Source organism: Mobula birostris, chromosome 13, assembly GCF_030028105.1.
Source record: "Mobula birostris isolate sMobBir1 chromosome 13, sMobBir1.hap1, whole genome shotgun sequence".
Lineage (NCBI taxonomy): Eukaryota > Metazoa > Chordata > Chondrichthyes > Myliobatiformes > Myliobatidae > Mobula > Mobula birostris.
The window spans coordinates 107306505-107321853 of NC_092382.1; the positions used below are offsets into that span (position 1 = coordinate 107306505).

Sequence of the window (15349 nt, forward strand, 5' to 3'; positions counted from 1 at the left end):
GTCGCGTGGCACAGGCAGTAATCCCGAAATTACTACATTTCGGTCCTTTTTCTCAACACCCTTCGTAACTCCCTATATTCTCCTTTCAGGACCGCTCCCCTTTTCCTACCTATGTCATTGTTTACCTCTGTGTACCACGACCTCTGGTTCCTCTCCCTCCCTTCAGGATATCTTAGACGCCATCAGAAACATCCCGGACACTGGCACTAAGGAGGCAGGCTACCATCCAGGTCTTCGGACTGCGTCCACAGAATCGCCTATCTAACCCCCGAACTATCGATTCCCCTATTACAACTGCCCGCCTCTTCCTTTCTCTACCCTTCTGAGCTACAGGGCCGGACTCCGTGCCGGAGGCACGGCCAATGTTGCTTCCCCCAGATAAGTTGTCCGCCATCAATAGTACTAAAACAGGAGTACTTATTGTCAAGGAGCAGAGCCACTGGGGAACTGTCTAGTACCTGACTCTTCCCCTTCCCCCTCCTAACCGTGGCCCACTTGTCTGCCTCCCGTGGCAACGGTGTGACCACTGTGTGTAACTCCTCTCTATCAACTCCTCACTCTCCCTGACCAGACGAAAGTCATCGAGCTGCAGCTCCAGCTCCGAAACGCGGTCATGTTAGGTGCTGCATCTCGGCACATCTGGCGCAGATATGGACATCTGGGAGGCTGGGAGACTACACGACCTCCCACATCCGACACTGACAGCAACAAGCTTCCCTGACACTCATACTTCCCACTCTCCTGAAATAACAGGTAAAACAAATGAATATTGAACCCGAGGGGGAGAAATATCCTTGCAGGTGGGTTTGTTATCATGGTTTGGGAGGGTTTAAACTAATTTGCAAGGGGGATGGGACCCAGAGCGATACAGCAGTGAAAGAAGTGCATAGAGTAAAGCCAGATCTAACATATAGAGAGGCTTTGAGAAAAAGAGAAGCAGAATAAATGGTGTAAAGGTAGTAAGGCTGAAGGGCTGAAGTGTGTGTACCTCAATGCAAGAAGCATCAGCAACAAAGGTGATGAACGGAGAGCTTGGATACAGACATTGCATTGTGATGTAGTGGCCATTACAGATACTTGGCTGGCACCAGGGCAGGGATGGATTCTCAATATTCCTGGATTTCAGTGTTTTAAAAGGGATAGAGAGGGGGTAAAAGGAGAGGAGGGTGGCATTACTGGTCAGGGATACTATTACAGCTACAGAAAGGGTGGCTAGTGTAGCAGGATCCTCTTTTGAATCAGTATACGTGGAAATCAGGAACAGGAAAGGTGCAGTTGTTCTGCTGGGAGTGTTCTATAAGCTCCCTGGTAGCAGCAGAGATACCGAGGAGCAGATTCGGAGGCAGATTTGGAAAGGTGCAAAAATAACAGGGTAATCATCATGGGTGACTTTAACTTCACTAATATTGATTGGCACCTGATTGGTTACAAGGGTTTAGATGGGGCAGAGTTTGTTAAGTGTGTCCAGGACGGATTCCTGTCACAGTATGTGGACAGGCCGACGAGGTGGAATGCCATAATAGATCTAGTACTAGGTAATGATACTAGTTACTAGTACCAGTAACTAGGTCTCCCTGTGGGTGATCATCTGAGGGACAGTGACCACCGCTCCCTGGCCTTTAGCATTATCATGGAAAAGGATAGAATCAGAAAAGATAGGAACATTTTTTTTTTAATCCGAGAAGGGCAAATTATGAGGGTATAAGGCAAGAACGTCCGGATGTGAATTGAGATGATCTTTTTTTGCAGGGAAATATACTGCGGACATGTGGTCGATGTTTAGAGATCTCTTCCAGGATGTTAAGGATACATTTGTCCCGGTGAGGAAGATAGAAAATGGTCGGGTGCAGCAACCATAGGTGACGAGTGAGGTGGAAAACCTAGTCAGGTGGAAGAAGGCAGCATACATGCGGTTTAGGCAGCAAGGATCAGATGGGTCTATTTAGGAATATAGGGAAGCAAGAACGGAGTTTAAGAAGGGGCTGAGAAGAGCAAGAAGGGGGCACGAAAAGCTCTTGGCGAGTAGGGTAAAGGAAAACTCCAAGACATTCTTCGATTATGTGAGGAACAAAAGGATGACAGGAGTGAAGGTAGGACCGATTAGAGATAAAGGTGGGAAGATGTACCGGGAGGCTGTGGAAGTGAGCGAGGTCCTCAATGAATCCTTCTCTTCGGTATTCACCAATGAGAGGGAACTTGATGATGGTGAGGACAATATGAGTGAGGTTGATGTTCTGGAGCATGTTGATATTAAGGGAGAGGAGGTGTTGGAGTCGTTGAAATATAATAGGACGCAGAAGTCCCGGGTCCTGACGGAATATTCCCCAGGCTGGTCCATGAGGCGACGGACGAGATTGCTGAGCCTCTGGCTAGGATTTTTATGTGTAGAGATAGCCCGGGTAATTGTAGAACAGCGAGCCTTATGTCTGTGGTGGGAAACTGTTGGAAAAGATTCTCAAAGGAAGGATCTATGGGCATTTACTGAATAATGGTCTGATCAGGAACAGTCAGTATGGCTTTGTGAAGGGCAGATCGTGTCTAACAAGCCTGATTGAGTTCTTTGAAAAGGTGGCCAGCCATAGAGATGAGGGTACTGCAGTGCATGTGATCTATATGGATTTTAGTAAGGCATTTGACAAGGGTCCACACGGTAGGCTTATTCAGAAAGTCAGAAAGCATGGGATCCAGGGACGTTCGGCCAGATGGATTTTGATTTGGCTTGCCGTCAGAAGTTAGAGGGTCATGGTGAAGGAAGTACATTCAAACTGGAGGATTATGACCAGTGGTGTCCCATAGGGATTTGTTCTAGGACATCTACTTTTCGTGATTTTTATTAACGACCTGGATGTGGGGGTAGAAGGGTGGGTTGGCAAGTTTGCAGACGACACAAAGGTTGGTGGTGTAGTGGATAGTGTAGAAGATTGTCGAAGACTGCAGAGAGACATCGATAGGATGCAGAAGTGGGCTAAGAAGTAGCAAATGGAGTTCAGCGCTGAGAAGTGTGAGGTGATACAATTTGGAAGGACAACCTCCAAGGCAGAGTACAAAGTAAATGGCAGGATACTTGGTAGTGTGGAGGAGCAGCGGGATCTGGGGGTACATGTCCACAGATCCCTGAAAGTTGCCTCACAGGTCGATAGGGTAGTTAAGAAAACTTATGGGGTGTTAGCTTTCCTAAGTCGAGGGAGAGAGTTTAAGAGTCGCGATGTAATGATGCAGCTGTATAAAACTCTGGTTTGGCCACACTTGGAGTACTGTGTCCAGTTCAGGTCACCTCACTATAGGAAGGATGTGTAAGCATTGGAAAGGGTACAGAGGAGATTTACCAGGATGCTGCCTGGTTTAGAGAGTATGCATTATGGTCAGAGATTAATGGAGCTAGGGCTTTACTCTTTGGAGAGAAGGAGAATGAGAGGAGACATGATAGAGGTGTACAAGATAATAAGAGGAATAGATAGAGTGGATAGCCAGCACCTCTTCCCCAGGTCACCACTGCTCAATACATGAGGAGATGTCTTTTACGTAAGTGGTGGGAAGGTCAAGGGGGATATTAGAGGAAGGTTTTTTTACTCAGAGAGTGGTTGGTACGTGGAATGCACTGCCTGAGTCAGTGGTGGAGGCAGATACACTAGTGAAGTTTAAGAGCCTATAGACAGGTATATAGAGGAATTTAAGGTGGGAGATCTATGGAGGCAGGGTTTGAGGTTCGTCACAACATTGTGGGCCGAATGGCCTGTACTGTGCTGTATTATTCTATGTTCTATGTTCTATATTCTAACTCTTCCTCGCCTCTCCCGCTTCCGCCTAAGCCGGCTGAGCCAAAGCACTTAAGCCTTCGCTCTGCTCCCTGCTCACTCCGGATTCCGCAAACTATGCTGTTCACTGTATAAGGCAGTGTTCCTTTTAAATCTTCGGCGCTTCACTGCCCGACGTCTCACGCCTGCGCAATTCCGCCTCTCTGAACTCCGGTGAAAGTTAAAACGAAGAAGTCTATGCTTGTATGTTTATATGTTACCACACTGGTTAGTATTTTGGCTTTGACAGTATGCCATTTCTTTTATTTGACCAACCAAGGCGCAGCATTTTAGATTTGTCCGGTCTCCAAACCATATCTGTAACTAATCAACGTCCCACTGAATTCTTTGCCAGTCTTCTCCGCTCTCCACAGCACCACCTCTCGCCGTATCAACTGCAAACCTACCAACCCACGCATCTTCAATTTCATACAGATCATTTATATACATTTAAGAGTCGAGTGGTAATATTGGAGCAATATGGGAACCTGGTCAGATTAATCTTGAAGTACTGTGCTCAGTTCTGTTCCACTCACTGTAGGAGAGACGTGGCAACCATAGAAAAGATGAGGAGGAGATTTACTGGGATGCTGCCTGGATTGGGGAGCATGCTTTATGAGTACTCGTTGAGTGAACACGGCCTTTTCTCCTTGGAGCGACGGAGGGTGAGAGGTGACCTGATAGAGGTGTACAAGTAATGAGAGACATTGATCGTGTGGATAGTCAGAGGCTTTTCCCCAGGGCTGAAATGGCTATCAGGAGAGAACATGGTTTCAAGGTGCTTGGAAGTAGGTACAGAGGAGATGTCAGTAGTAAGTTTTTTACGTACGAGTGGTGAGTGTATTGAATGGGCATCCGGCGGCGGTGGAGGAGGCGGAGGGTCATTTAAGAGACTCCTAGATGGCTGCATGGAGCTTTGAAAAGTGGAGGGCTATGAGTAAAGCCGATGTAGTTCTCAGCTAGCGACATGTTCGGCAGAGTTTTGTGGGCTGCAGGGACTATATTGTGATGAATGTTTTCTATGTTTCTACACACATCAGAAACCGGAGAGGGAGTAGTTACATCTTTACGCAGAGATCAATTCGTTGTGACGGACGAGTGGAGGTGCTCGACGAGGCGGTCCCCCAATCTGCGTCGGGTTTCACCGATGTAGAGGAGGCCTCACCGGGAGCACCGGATTACATAGATGACCGGAACAGATTCGCAAGTAAAGTGTTGCCTCACCGAGCTCTTCCACTCTGTCCGCCACAACAGACAAGATCTCCCAGTCGCCATCCACTTCAACTCTGCTTCCCACTCCCATTCAGATATGTCCATACATGGCCTCCTCTACAGCCATTATGAGGCTAAGCTCAGGTTGGAGGAGCAACACCTCATATACCGTCTAAGTAGTCTCCAGCCCCTTGGTATGAACACAGAATTCTCCAACTTCCGGTAATTCCCTCCCCCTCCCTTCCTCTATCCCTATTTCACATCACCGCCCTCATAGTTCCGCCTCCTTCTACTACTGAGCATTGTTCTCCTACCAATCACCTCCCTGCTTCCTCTCTCCCACCCCTTTGTCTTTCAAATTACTGTTTTTTTTTTCAGATAACAGCATTCTTCAAACCCTCCCCAAACTTCTTCCTTCGGTCCTGACGTAGGGTTGCGGCCCGAAACGTCGGCTAATCATTTCAACTGATGCTGACTGACCTGCTGAGTTCCTCCAGCACATTGTGAGTGCTCCTTTGACAACAGCATCTGCAGAATATGTTGTGTTTAAGGTATACCAGGATGTTGGACTCAGTGGAGTGAGGTACGGAGGGAGGTCGGGCAGCTCGGGACTTTATGCCTTGGAGCGCAGGAGTGACCTTAGAGAGTTGTATGAAACCACGAGCGCCGCAGGCAGGTTGAATGAGCACAGACGTTCCTCAGGTCCTGGCTATCCGGAACCAGAGGGCAAAGGATTGAGGTGAGAGTCGATGGCGAGGAGGGAGGGAAATGAGGAAACGGGTGGGAGTGGTTGTGCAGGAGAACGAATAACCCGAGAGAGAGAGGCGAGAGAAAGGAAGGGGAGAAAATAGGGGAGGCGACAGTGGAGGGAGGGAGTGCAGGACAGTGCACAGACGGAGAAGCGTGAAAGAGATGGGGAGAAAGAAGGACATAGATGGGGAAAGGTTTGTAGGAGAGTAGTCGGGGAGAATCGGGATGCGAGCAAAGAGGTGAAAGGGGTTGGGGAGGGGAAGAGAGGATGGGGTGAGTAATGTGAGAGTGGAGGAGAGAGAAGGAGGAGAACGAGGATGTTGCCGGACTTGAGGGGTTGATTATGGAGCGAGGTCGGGCAGGTTAGGTCTTTAATTCTTGGAGCGTACGGGTGACCATACAAAGCCGTATAAAACCACGAGCGGTGAATGCGTACAGTTACTTTCCCTAGTTCGGAGAATCGAGGACCAGAGCGCACAGGTCTAAGGTGAGAGGGGAAAGGGGTTTAATAGAGGAGCCGAGTGACAGCCTTTTGTTACCCAGAGGGTGCTCAGTCTGTGGAACGAGCTGACAGAGGAAGTGGTCAAGGCAGATGCATTAGAAACTTGTTCAATTGGGTGAAAACACGTGACCCCTCGAAAATGACGTCTTTTCTGCGAACTCTGACCTGTTTGTGCAGTGGTTGGCAGCCTGTCGGATCCCGAGGCAATGGGAGGATCTTCGTTCTCATTAATGCGGGGTTCCTCTTTCCGAAGGTTCAGCTCTGAGTCAGTGGAGTTTAGACCGGCTGGGAGAGAGAGTCGGACAGGCAGATAAGCGAGAGAGTGAGAGCGGTAGAGAATAGCGACGGGGGGGGGGCGGGGAGGAATCGGGGACAGACAGAACAGAGGGAATAGAGAGAGAGATAAGTGAGGCAGAGAGAAGGGGTGAGACAGCGAGAGAGAGGGTGAGGGAGAAGGAGGAGAGGGAGGGCAGAGACGTGGAGATAGAGAGAAGTCGAAAACGATGGTCAGAGAGGAGAGAGCGCGATGTGGGCATGAAGCAAGGAGATGCGAGAGAAAAAATGGGGAAAGAGAACGGGGGTAGAAACGGGAGAGAGTGGGAAGGGAGAGGCCGATGGCGTCGGGTGAGAGTGGAGTGAGAGGTGTGAGAGATGAATGAGAGGAGAATGAGAAGGGAGAGGAAAGGAGGGTAGAGGAGCAGGAGAGGGATGGGGAAGAGATAACAAGAAAAATTCAGAAAGGGGGCAAGAGCGAGGGGGTGAGCGTCTGGGAAAAGGAGAGAGGGGTGGATAGAGAGGTGGAGAAGATGTGGAGGGGAGATGTGCGGCAAACGACAGAGAGAGGTGGGAAGAACGGATGGTGTTCGGGAAAGGATAACAGTGAGCGGAGAGGACGAAGATAAGGGGGGGATGAGAGTGAACAGAGCGAAGAGAACGGGACAGTGGGAGACAGTAGCGGAAACAGTGTGAGTAAGAGACAGAGGAGAGAGGGAGAGTGGAGAGGGAGATGAGAAAAGGGGAAAGAGGGAAAGAGAGTGGGTTAGAAAAGGGAGAGAGTGGTTAAGGTTTTGTAACGCGTTCCGTCCACACCATCTCTCCCACTGGCCTCCGTCCTCACCAGCCCGACACGGCGCTGACTCATCTCCACAACCCCCGCCACACAGCGCTCAGTCCATATTCGCCCTTACTCCAGACGGCCCATACCATGCCATCTGCAGTCGTCGATTCTTCCCACAGGACTCCCTCCTCATCCCATCCCAAGACGATCTCTCAATTCCGCACCTCCATGGGCTCAACACTCCGAACTGACCATCAAAGAGAGTTCCCTCCTCATCGCATCTCTCACGCGTTCCATCCGTGTTGTTCTCAAACACAGAATCACAAGGGTCAACTGTACGCTTGCCCTGAGATCTCTCGACAGGTATTATCATCTAAACACGGTTCCACCAACAACGTTGAAACTGACCTGGATGTGTCCGGGCGCGGGGCTCAGAGACAGTCTTGAAGTTAACTTTAGCGTACAATACATCAGGTTCAGCTGGGGACAGAACAGTGAGGGTCAGACACAGAGTGAATCTCCATCCACACCGTCCCATCACACACTCCCGGGGTGAGACACGCAGTGAAGCTCCCTCCAACCGTCCGATCACAGACTCCCGGGTCAGACACAGAGTGAATCTCCCTCCACACCGTCCCATCACACATTCCCGGGTTGAGACAGAGTGGCGCTGCTTCCAGACCATCCAATCACAAACTCCGGGGGTAAGACACAGATTGAAGTTTCCTCCATACCATGCCATCACACACTCCCGGGACAGACACAGAGTGAATCTCCCTCCACACCGTACCATCACACACACCCGGGGTCAGACACAGAGTGGAGCTCCTTCCACACCATCCCATCACAAACTCCAGGGGTAAGACACAGAGTGAAAATTCCTCCACACCGTGCCATCACGCACTCCCGGGACAGACACAGAGCGAATCTCCATCCTCACCGTCGCATTACACACCCACGGGCCCAGACACAGAGTGAAACTTTCTCCCTCCGTCCGTCTGCCCCACTCACCTCGGGAGGGAGACCCTGAGTCTGTTTTTGGAAACTTCACATTCATGTAGGTCTCGCTGTCGTCCATCAAGTCGAGGATTCTCTGCGTTCTGAGCTGAGAAAGGGGAAGCAACTGTTGTCAGAGGAAACCCGTGTTGACAGGGGGTCAGACCGACACCAGCGTGTACCATATGAAGGACTGATAATGAGAGAGGGCGAGAGCAGGGGGAGGAAGTGCCGGGCAGTACGAAGGTTTAGAGTGTGAGAGCGTGTATTCTCGAGTGGTGAGAGTGGTGTGGGCGGGGGCAGGTGGGGAGGAGTCATGACACTGGGGAGAAAGAGGAGGAGTGGAGAATGAGGAGAGGTTGGGGAAGGTCGGAGAGAGAGAATTCCGTGAAGGGGGCAGAAAGAGGGAGAGGAGAGAAGGAGGGGGCCGGTCAAATGTAGCAGAGAGTGGGTATTAAGAGGGGGGGGGGACGCGGGGATATTTGAAAAGTAGTTAGGAGAGAGAGAAAGCAGAGTTCGAGCTGATGGGAAAGGAAAGGAGAAGAGAGGAAGATGGGGATTAGTGAGAGATGCAATGAGTGAAGTAGGAGTGAAAAACGCAGGGATATGTGTCAGTCATGCAGAGTCCTATTGTCTGGCTGGACCATTCCTCCCCACACCCGCGGAATCTACGATTTGTCGCTCTACTCCAATTAGAAAATAAGTCGGCGATTATCAGTTTTTTCAGAGAAGTCTTGAAAGCGTATGCCCACACTGACTCGGCCTACATCAAACTACTATCTCCCTATCTATCTCGCATGAATGTATGAAACACGCTTCAATTTCGCAGCACTCTACCGCTCCCTCGCTCTCTCGCCACCCTCCCTCCCTAAGCCTTTCTATCGCACTGCTACCCTCACTGAGACTTCTCTTTCTGACCCCCACCCTCCTTACCCCAATGTGTTCCCACTTTCTTTCTCCCACTCCGTCCAGCTCAAACTGAGCTTCAACCTCATGTAAATGTGACAAGGTCGACTCCAGGAAAGGTGCCGGCTGCTGACCAGCTGGGATCGGTGACATTCTCCACGGTAAGTAAGGGCGGAGACGACAGGAGAAGTGGGGTTTGCAAATGAGGCGGGGTGGAGGGAGCTGGCGAAGAGAGTGCTGGTGTGCGTGGGGATGTGCTGGACCGACTGTGTGTGTGTGTGTGTGTATGTGTGTGTGTGTGAGAGAGAGAGAGAGAGAGAGAGAGAGAGAGAGAGAGAGAGAGAGAGACAGAGAGAGAGAGAGAGAGAGAGAGAGAGAGAGAGAGACAGAGAGAGACAGAGAGAGAGAGACAGAGAGAGAGAGAGAGAGAGACAGAGAGAGAGAGAGAGAGAGAGCCTCGGCATCGGTAGAACAAACATTCTCGGAGTCAGGCACGGAGAATACCACTTCCCGCACGGCTCCAACACACGTGTGACCCGGGGTCACACACAGACTGAAGCTCCCTCCACACAGTCCCATCACACACACCGGGTGTCAGTATAAAAATAAAAGAGAAGAAGTGTAACACAGCGAAGATGAGCGGGAAGGCTAAGAATTGGGAAACTTTTAAAGAGCAACAGAAAATAACTAAAAAGTCAATACAGGGAGAAAAGATTATGTACGAAGGTAAGCGAGCAAATAATATAAAGGAGGAATTAAAACTTCTTTAGGTGTGTGGAGAGGAAAAAAAATGGTTCAGACCAAAGTTGGGCCCTTGAAGACAGGGACAGTTTAAGTTACTATGGGAAACAAAGAAATGGCAGACGAGCTTAACAGGTACTTTAGACCTGTCTTCCCTTGGGAAGACAAAAACAATCCCCCAGACGTAATAGTGGCCAGAGGACCTAGAGTAACGGAGGAACTGAAGGAAATTCACATTTGGCAGAAAAAGCTGTTGGATAGACTGCTGGGACTGAAGGCTGAAAAATCACCAGTGCCTGATGGTCTGTATCCCAGGGTACTTAAGGAATGGCTCTAGAAATCGTGGATACATTGGTAATCATTTTCCAACATTCTCTCGATTCAAGATCAGTTCCTGACGTCGGGAGGGTAGCTAATGTTATCCAACTATTTAAGAAAGGAGGGAGAGAAGAAACAGGGAATTATAGACCATTTAGCCTGACATCAGTAGTAGGGAAGATGCTGGAGTCAATTATAAAAGATGAAATAGCTGCACATTTGGATAGCAGGAACAGTATCGGTCTGGGTCAGCATGGATTTACGAAGGGCAAATCATGTTTGCCTAATCTTCTGGAATCTTTCGAGGATGTATCTATGAAAATAGACAAGGGAGAGCCAATGGATGCAGTGTACCTGAACATTCAGAAAGCCTTTGATAAGGTCCCACATAGGAGATTAGTGGGCACAATTGGAGCACATGTTATTGGGGGTAGGGTATTGACATTGATAGAAAATTGGTTGGCAGACAGGAAACAACGAGTAGGAATTATCCGTCCCTTTCCGAATAGCAGGCAGTGACGAGTGACTGTTGTGACTGTTGTGACTGTTGTTTTGACCCCAGTATCTGCAGATTATTTTGTGTTCCCTTTCCGAATAAAAGGTAGTGACGTGTGTGGTATCGCAAGGCTCTGTGCTGGAAGCGCACCTATTTACATTATGCATTAATGATTTAGATGAAGGGATTAAAAGTAACATTCAGCATATTTGCAGATGACACAAAGCTGGGTGGCAGTTGGAAATGTGAGGAGGATGTTATGAGATTGCAGGGTGACTTAGACGAGTTGGGTGGTTGGGCAAATGCATAGCAGATGCAGTTTACGTGGATAAATGCGAGGTTATCCACTTTGGTGTCAAGAACAGGAAAGCAGATTGCTATCTGAATGGTGTGAAGTTAGGAAGAGGGGAAGTACAACGAGTTTTAGGTATCCTTGCTCATCAGTTACTGAAAGTAAGCATGCAGGTACAGCAGGCAGTGAAGAAAGCTTATGCAATGTTGGCTTTCATAACAAAGAGAATTGTGTATAAGAGCAAAGAGGTCCTTCTGCATTTGTACATGGCCCTGGTGAGACCACACCTGGAGTATTGTGTGCAGTTTTGCTCTACAATTTTGAGGAAGGACATTCTTGCTATTACAGGAGTGCAGCGGATGTCCACGAGATTAATTCGCGGGATGGCGGGAGTGTCATATATTGAAAGATTGGAGCGACTGGGCTTGTATGCACTCGAATTCAAACAGATGTTAGGGGATCTGATTTAAACATAAGATCATTAAGGGATTTGACACGCTAAGGGCAGGAAACATTTTTCCAGAAACAGAGGCCACACTTTAAGAACAACGGATTGGCTACTTAGAACGGAGTTGAAGAAACAATTTTTCACCCAGAGAGTTGTGGACTTTAATAGAACTCTTAAAGGTAGCGGAGTCAAGGGATATGGGGAGAAGGCAGGAACTAGATAATGGTTGTGGATGATCAGCCATGATCACAGTGAATGGCGGTGCTGGTTCGAAGGGAGGAACGGCCTACTCCTGCACCTATTGTCTATTGACAGACACAGAGTGAAGCTCCCTCTACACCGGCCCATCACACATTCCTGGGATCAAACAAAGAGTGAAGCTCTCTCCACATCGTCCCATGAAGGACTCCCGGGGTCGGACACAGAATAAAGCCCCCTCCCTCCGTCTTGCTGCCCCACTCAACTCGGGAAGGAGACCATGCGTCCGTTTGTGTTAAATTCACATTCATGTAAGTCTTGCTGTTGACAGGGGTTAAGACCTGCACCAGCAAACACCAGAAGAAGAGATGATAAAGAGAGAAGCCGAGAGCAGGGGGAGGAAGTGCCGGGCAGGAGGGAGATTGAGGGTCTGAGAGCTGGTGTTCTCAAGAAATGAGAATGCCGGGGGCAGCAGTTATGAGAGTAGCGACAAAGAGGGGGAGGAGAGAATGAGCGAAGTTTGGGAGGTCGGAGAGGGAGAAACGGGTGACAGGACGGAGGGATGTAGGAAAGGGACGTGAGAAGGAGATAGAAAGAGAAGGGAGGGAGAACCGAGTGGAAGAAGAGGATTATTGAAGTATGCAATGAGTGAAGAAGGAGTGAAAGACGGAGCGATATGTGTCACTTATGCAGACCCCTACTCTCCGGTTCGACAGCGCCCCACCAGCAGTTGGTTCCAGCTTTGAACATCGTCCCCTGCCATTCCCATTGCTCTGCTCATGGCTGGAGATTCAGACCCTCTGTGCGCGAGAAACCACGGCCCCAGGATAAATACCCAACACCCACCGAAGCAAGCGAGACACCCCCCGCGAGTAAAATTAATAACTGCTCACAGTCTCTCTCTCTCTCTCTCTCGCTCTTGCTCTATCAAATCTGCACCAACTTTACACTGGAAGGAGTCGCTAAAAACAGATTGCCCTTTTATAGACCATGCAGTGTTGAACAAAGAAAATTTACATGCGGTTATTGAAGTTTACGGGAAACCAACGCACGCTGATCGTAATCAACGGCTTGACTCTCATCTCCAATTAGAAAATAAGTCAGGGGCGGTCAGTAGTTCAGAGAAGTCTTGCAAGCGTGTGGCTACACTGACTGGGCCTACATCAAACCACTCTCCCCTCCTACCCCTCCTCACAGTCCCCAACCCTGCTCTTATGACTATACCCCTCCCCGACACAAAACCACCACGCTGGGCTTCACGGCTGAACAGGTGAGAAGACAGCTGAAACGTCTCAACCCAAGCAAGGCTGCAGGACCGGATGGTGTCAGTACCAGGGTGCTCAAAGCCTGTGCCCCTCAGCTATGTGGAGTACTTCACCATGTATTCAACCTGAGCCTGAGGCTCCGGAGGGTTCGTGTACTGTGGAAGACGTCCTGCCTCGTCCCTGTGCCAAAGACGCCGCGCCCCAGCGGCTTCAATGACTACAGACCGGTGGCATTGACCTCCCACATCATGAAGACCCTGGAGAGACTTGTTCTGGAGCTGCTCCGGCCTATGGTCAGCCACACTTAGATCCCCTCCAGTTCACCTACCAGCCCCGACTAGGAGTTGAGGATGCCATTGTCTACCTGCTGAACCATGTCTACGCCCACCTGGACAAGCCAGAGAGCACTGTGAGGGTCATGTTTTTTTTTTCACTTCTCCAGTGCGTTCAACACCATCCGTCCAGCTCTGCTGGGGGAGAAGTTGACAGCGATGCATGTGGATGCTTCCCTGGTGTCATGGATTCTTGATTACCTGACTGGCAGACCACAGTAAGTGTGCTTGCAACACTGTGTGTCCGACAGATTGATCAGCAGCACTGGGGCTCCACAGGGAACTGTCTTGTCTCCCTTTCTCTTCACCATTTACACCTCGGACTTCAACTACTGCGCAGAGTCTTGTCATTTCAGGAATTTTCGGATGACTCTGCCGTAGTTGGATGCATCAGCAAGGGAGATGAGATCGAGTACAGGACTACTATAGGAAACTTTGTCATATGGTGTGTGCAGAATTATCTGCAGCTTAATGTGAAAAAGACTAAGGAGCTGGTGGTAGACCTGAGGAGAGCTAAGGTACCGGTGACCCCTGTTTCCATCCAGGGGGTCAGTGTGGACATTTTGGAGGAACACAAATACCTGGGGATACGAATTGACAATAAACTGGACTGGTCAAAGAACACTGAGGCTGTCTACAAGAAGGGTCAGAGCCGTCTGTATTTCCTGAGGAGACTGAGGTCCTTTAACATCTGTCGAACGATGCTGAGGATGTTCTACGAGTCTGTGGTGGCCAGTGCTATCATGTTTGCTGTTGTGTGCTGGGGCAGCAGGCTGAGGGTAGCAGACACCAACAGAATCAACAAACTTATTCGTAAGGCCAGTGATGTTGTGGGGATGGAACTGGACTCTCTCACGGTGGTGTCCGAAAAGAGGATGCTGTCTAAGTTGCATGCCATCTTGGTCAGTGACTCCCATCCACTACATAATGTACTGGGTGGGAACGGGAGTACATTCAGCCAGAGACTCATTCCACTGAGATGCAACACAGAGCGTCATAGGAAGTCATTCCTGCCTGTGGCCATCAAACCTTACAACTCCTCCCTTGGAGGGCCAGACATCCTGTGCCGATAGGCTGGTCCTGGATATATTTCATAGTGTATTGGCATAATTTAAATATTGCTATTTAACTATTTAAAGTTATATTACTATTCATTATTTATGGTGAAACTGCAACGAAAACCAATTTCCCCCTGGGATCAATAAAGTATGACTATGACTATGACTATCTATCTCTCATGAATGTATGTAACCAGCTTCAATTTCGCAACTCTCTCCCACGCTCTAACCCCTCTCTCCCTAAGTCTGTCTATCTCACTGGACCTTCTCGTCCTGTTCCCCGACCCGCTTTCTCTTCCCTCACTCTCCTGTTCACACTGAAATATGACCGGGACGGTTCCAGTAAAGGCGACGCCGCTGCACTACCGGGATAGGTTGCATTCTCCACAGTCACTAAGGGCGGAGGCGAAAGTAGAAGGAGGGGCTTTGGTATTAGGGGGTTGTTGGCGAAGAGGAGGGTGGTATGGGTGACAATGTGCTGGAGCGGCTGTGTGTGAGTGAATGAGAAAGTGTCAGTGTGTGTGTGTGTGTGTGTGTGTGTGTGTGTGTGAGAGAGAGAGAGAGACAGAGACAGAGATAGAGAAAGAGAGAGAGAGAGAGAGAGAGAGAGAGAGAGAGAGAGAGAGAGAGAGAGAGAGAGAGAAATTCGTTATAAGTGAAATGTCAGTCGAGACGGGGATGGTTCCGGAGGATTGGCGTATTGCCCATGTTGTTCCATTGTTTAAAAAGGAGTCTAAGAATAAGGCTAGATTTTATCGCCCTGTGAGTTTGACGTCAGTGGTGGGTAAATTGACGGAAAGTATTCTTAGTGATGGTAGATATAATTATCTGTATAGACAGGGTCTGATTAGGAACAGTCAACCTGGATTTGTGAGTGGAAATTCATGTTTGACAAATCGTATTGATTTTTTTTGAAGAGGTTACTAGGAATGTTGACGAATGTAAAGCGGTGGATGTTGTCTATATGGACTTCACTAAGGCCTT

The 15349-nt window shown here is 49.2% G+C and overlaps 1 protein-coding gene across 3 annotated transcripts in view; it reads right to left on the bottom strand.

The window, feature by feature from the left end:
- Window positions 1–12647, bottom strand: part of LOC140207289 (uncharacterized) — a 37213-nt gene extending 24566 nt beyond the window's left edge. Inside the window, exons 1-4 of one of the 3 annotated variants that reach the window (XM_072275769.1) lie at window positions 12604–12647; window positions 8327–8415; window positions 7724–7795; window positions 6424–6543 (exon numbers count right to left, since the gene is read on the bottom strand). In XM_072275769.1, the coding sequence (XP_072131870.1) occupies window positions 6424–6543; window positions 7724–7795; window positions 8327–8393 (259 nt within the window). In that variant the 5' untranslated portion in view covers window positions 8394–8415; window positions 12604–12647. Of the gene's footprint in view, window positions 1–6423; window positions 6544–7723; window positions 7796–8326; window positions 8569–12603 lie in introns of those variants that run through there. The other 2 variants (XM_072275771.1, XM_072275770.1) reach the window with 2 other exon arrangements.
- Between the last annotated feature and the right edge of the window lie 2702 nt (window positions 12648–15349).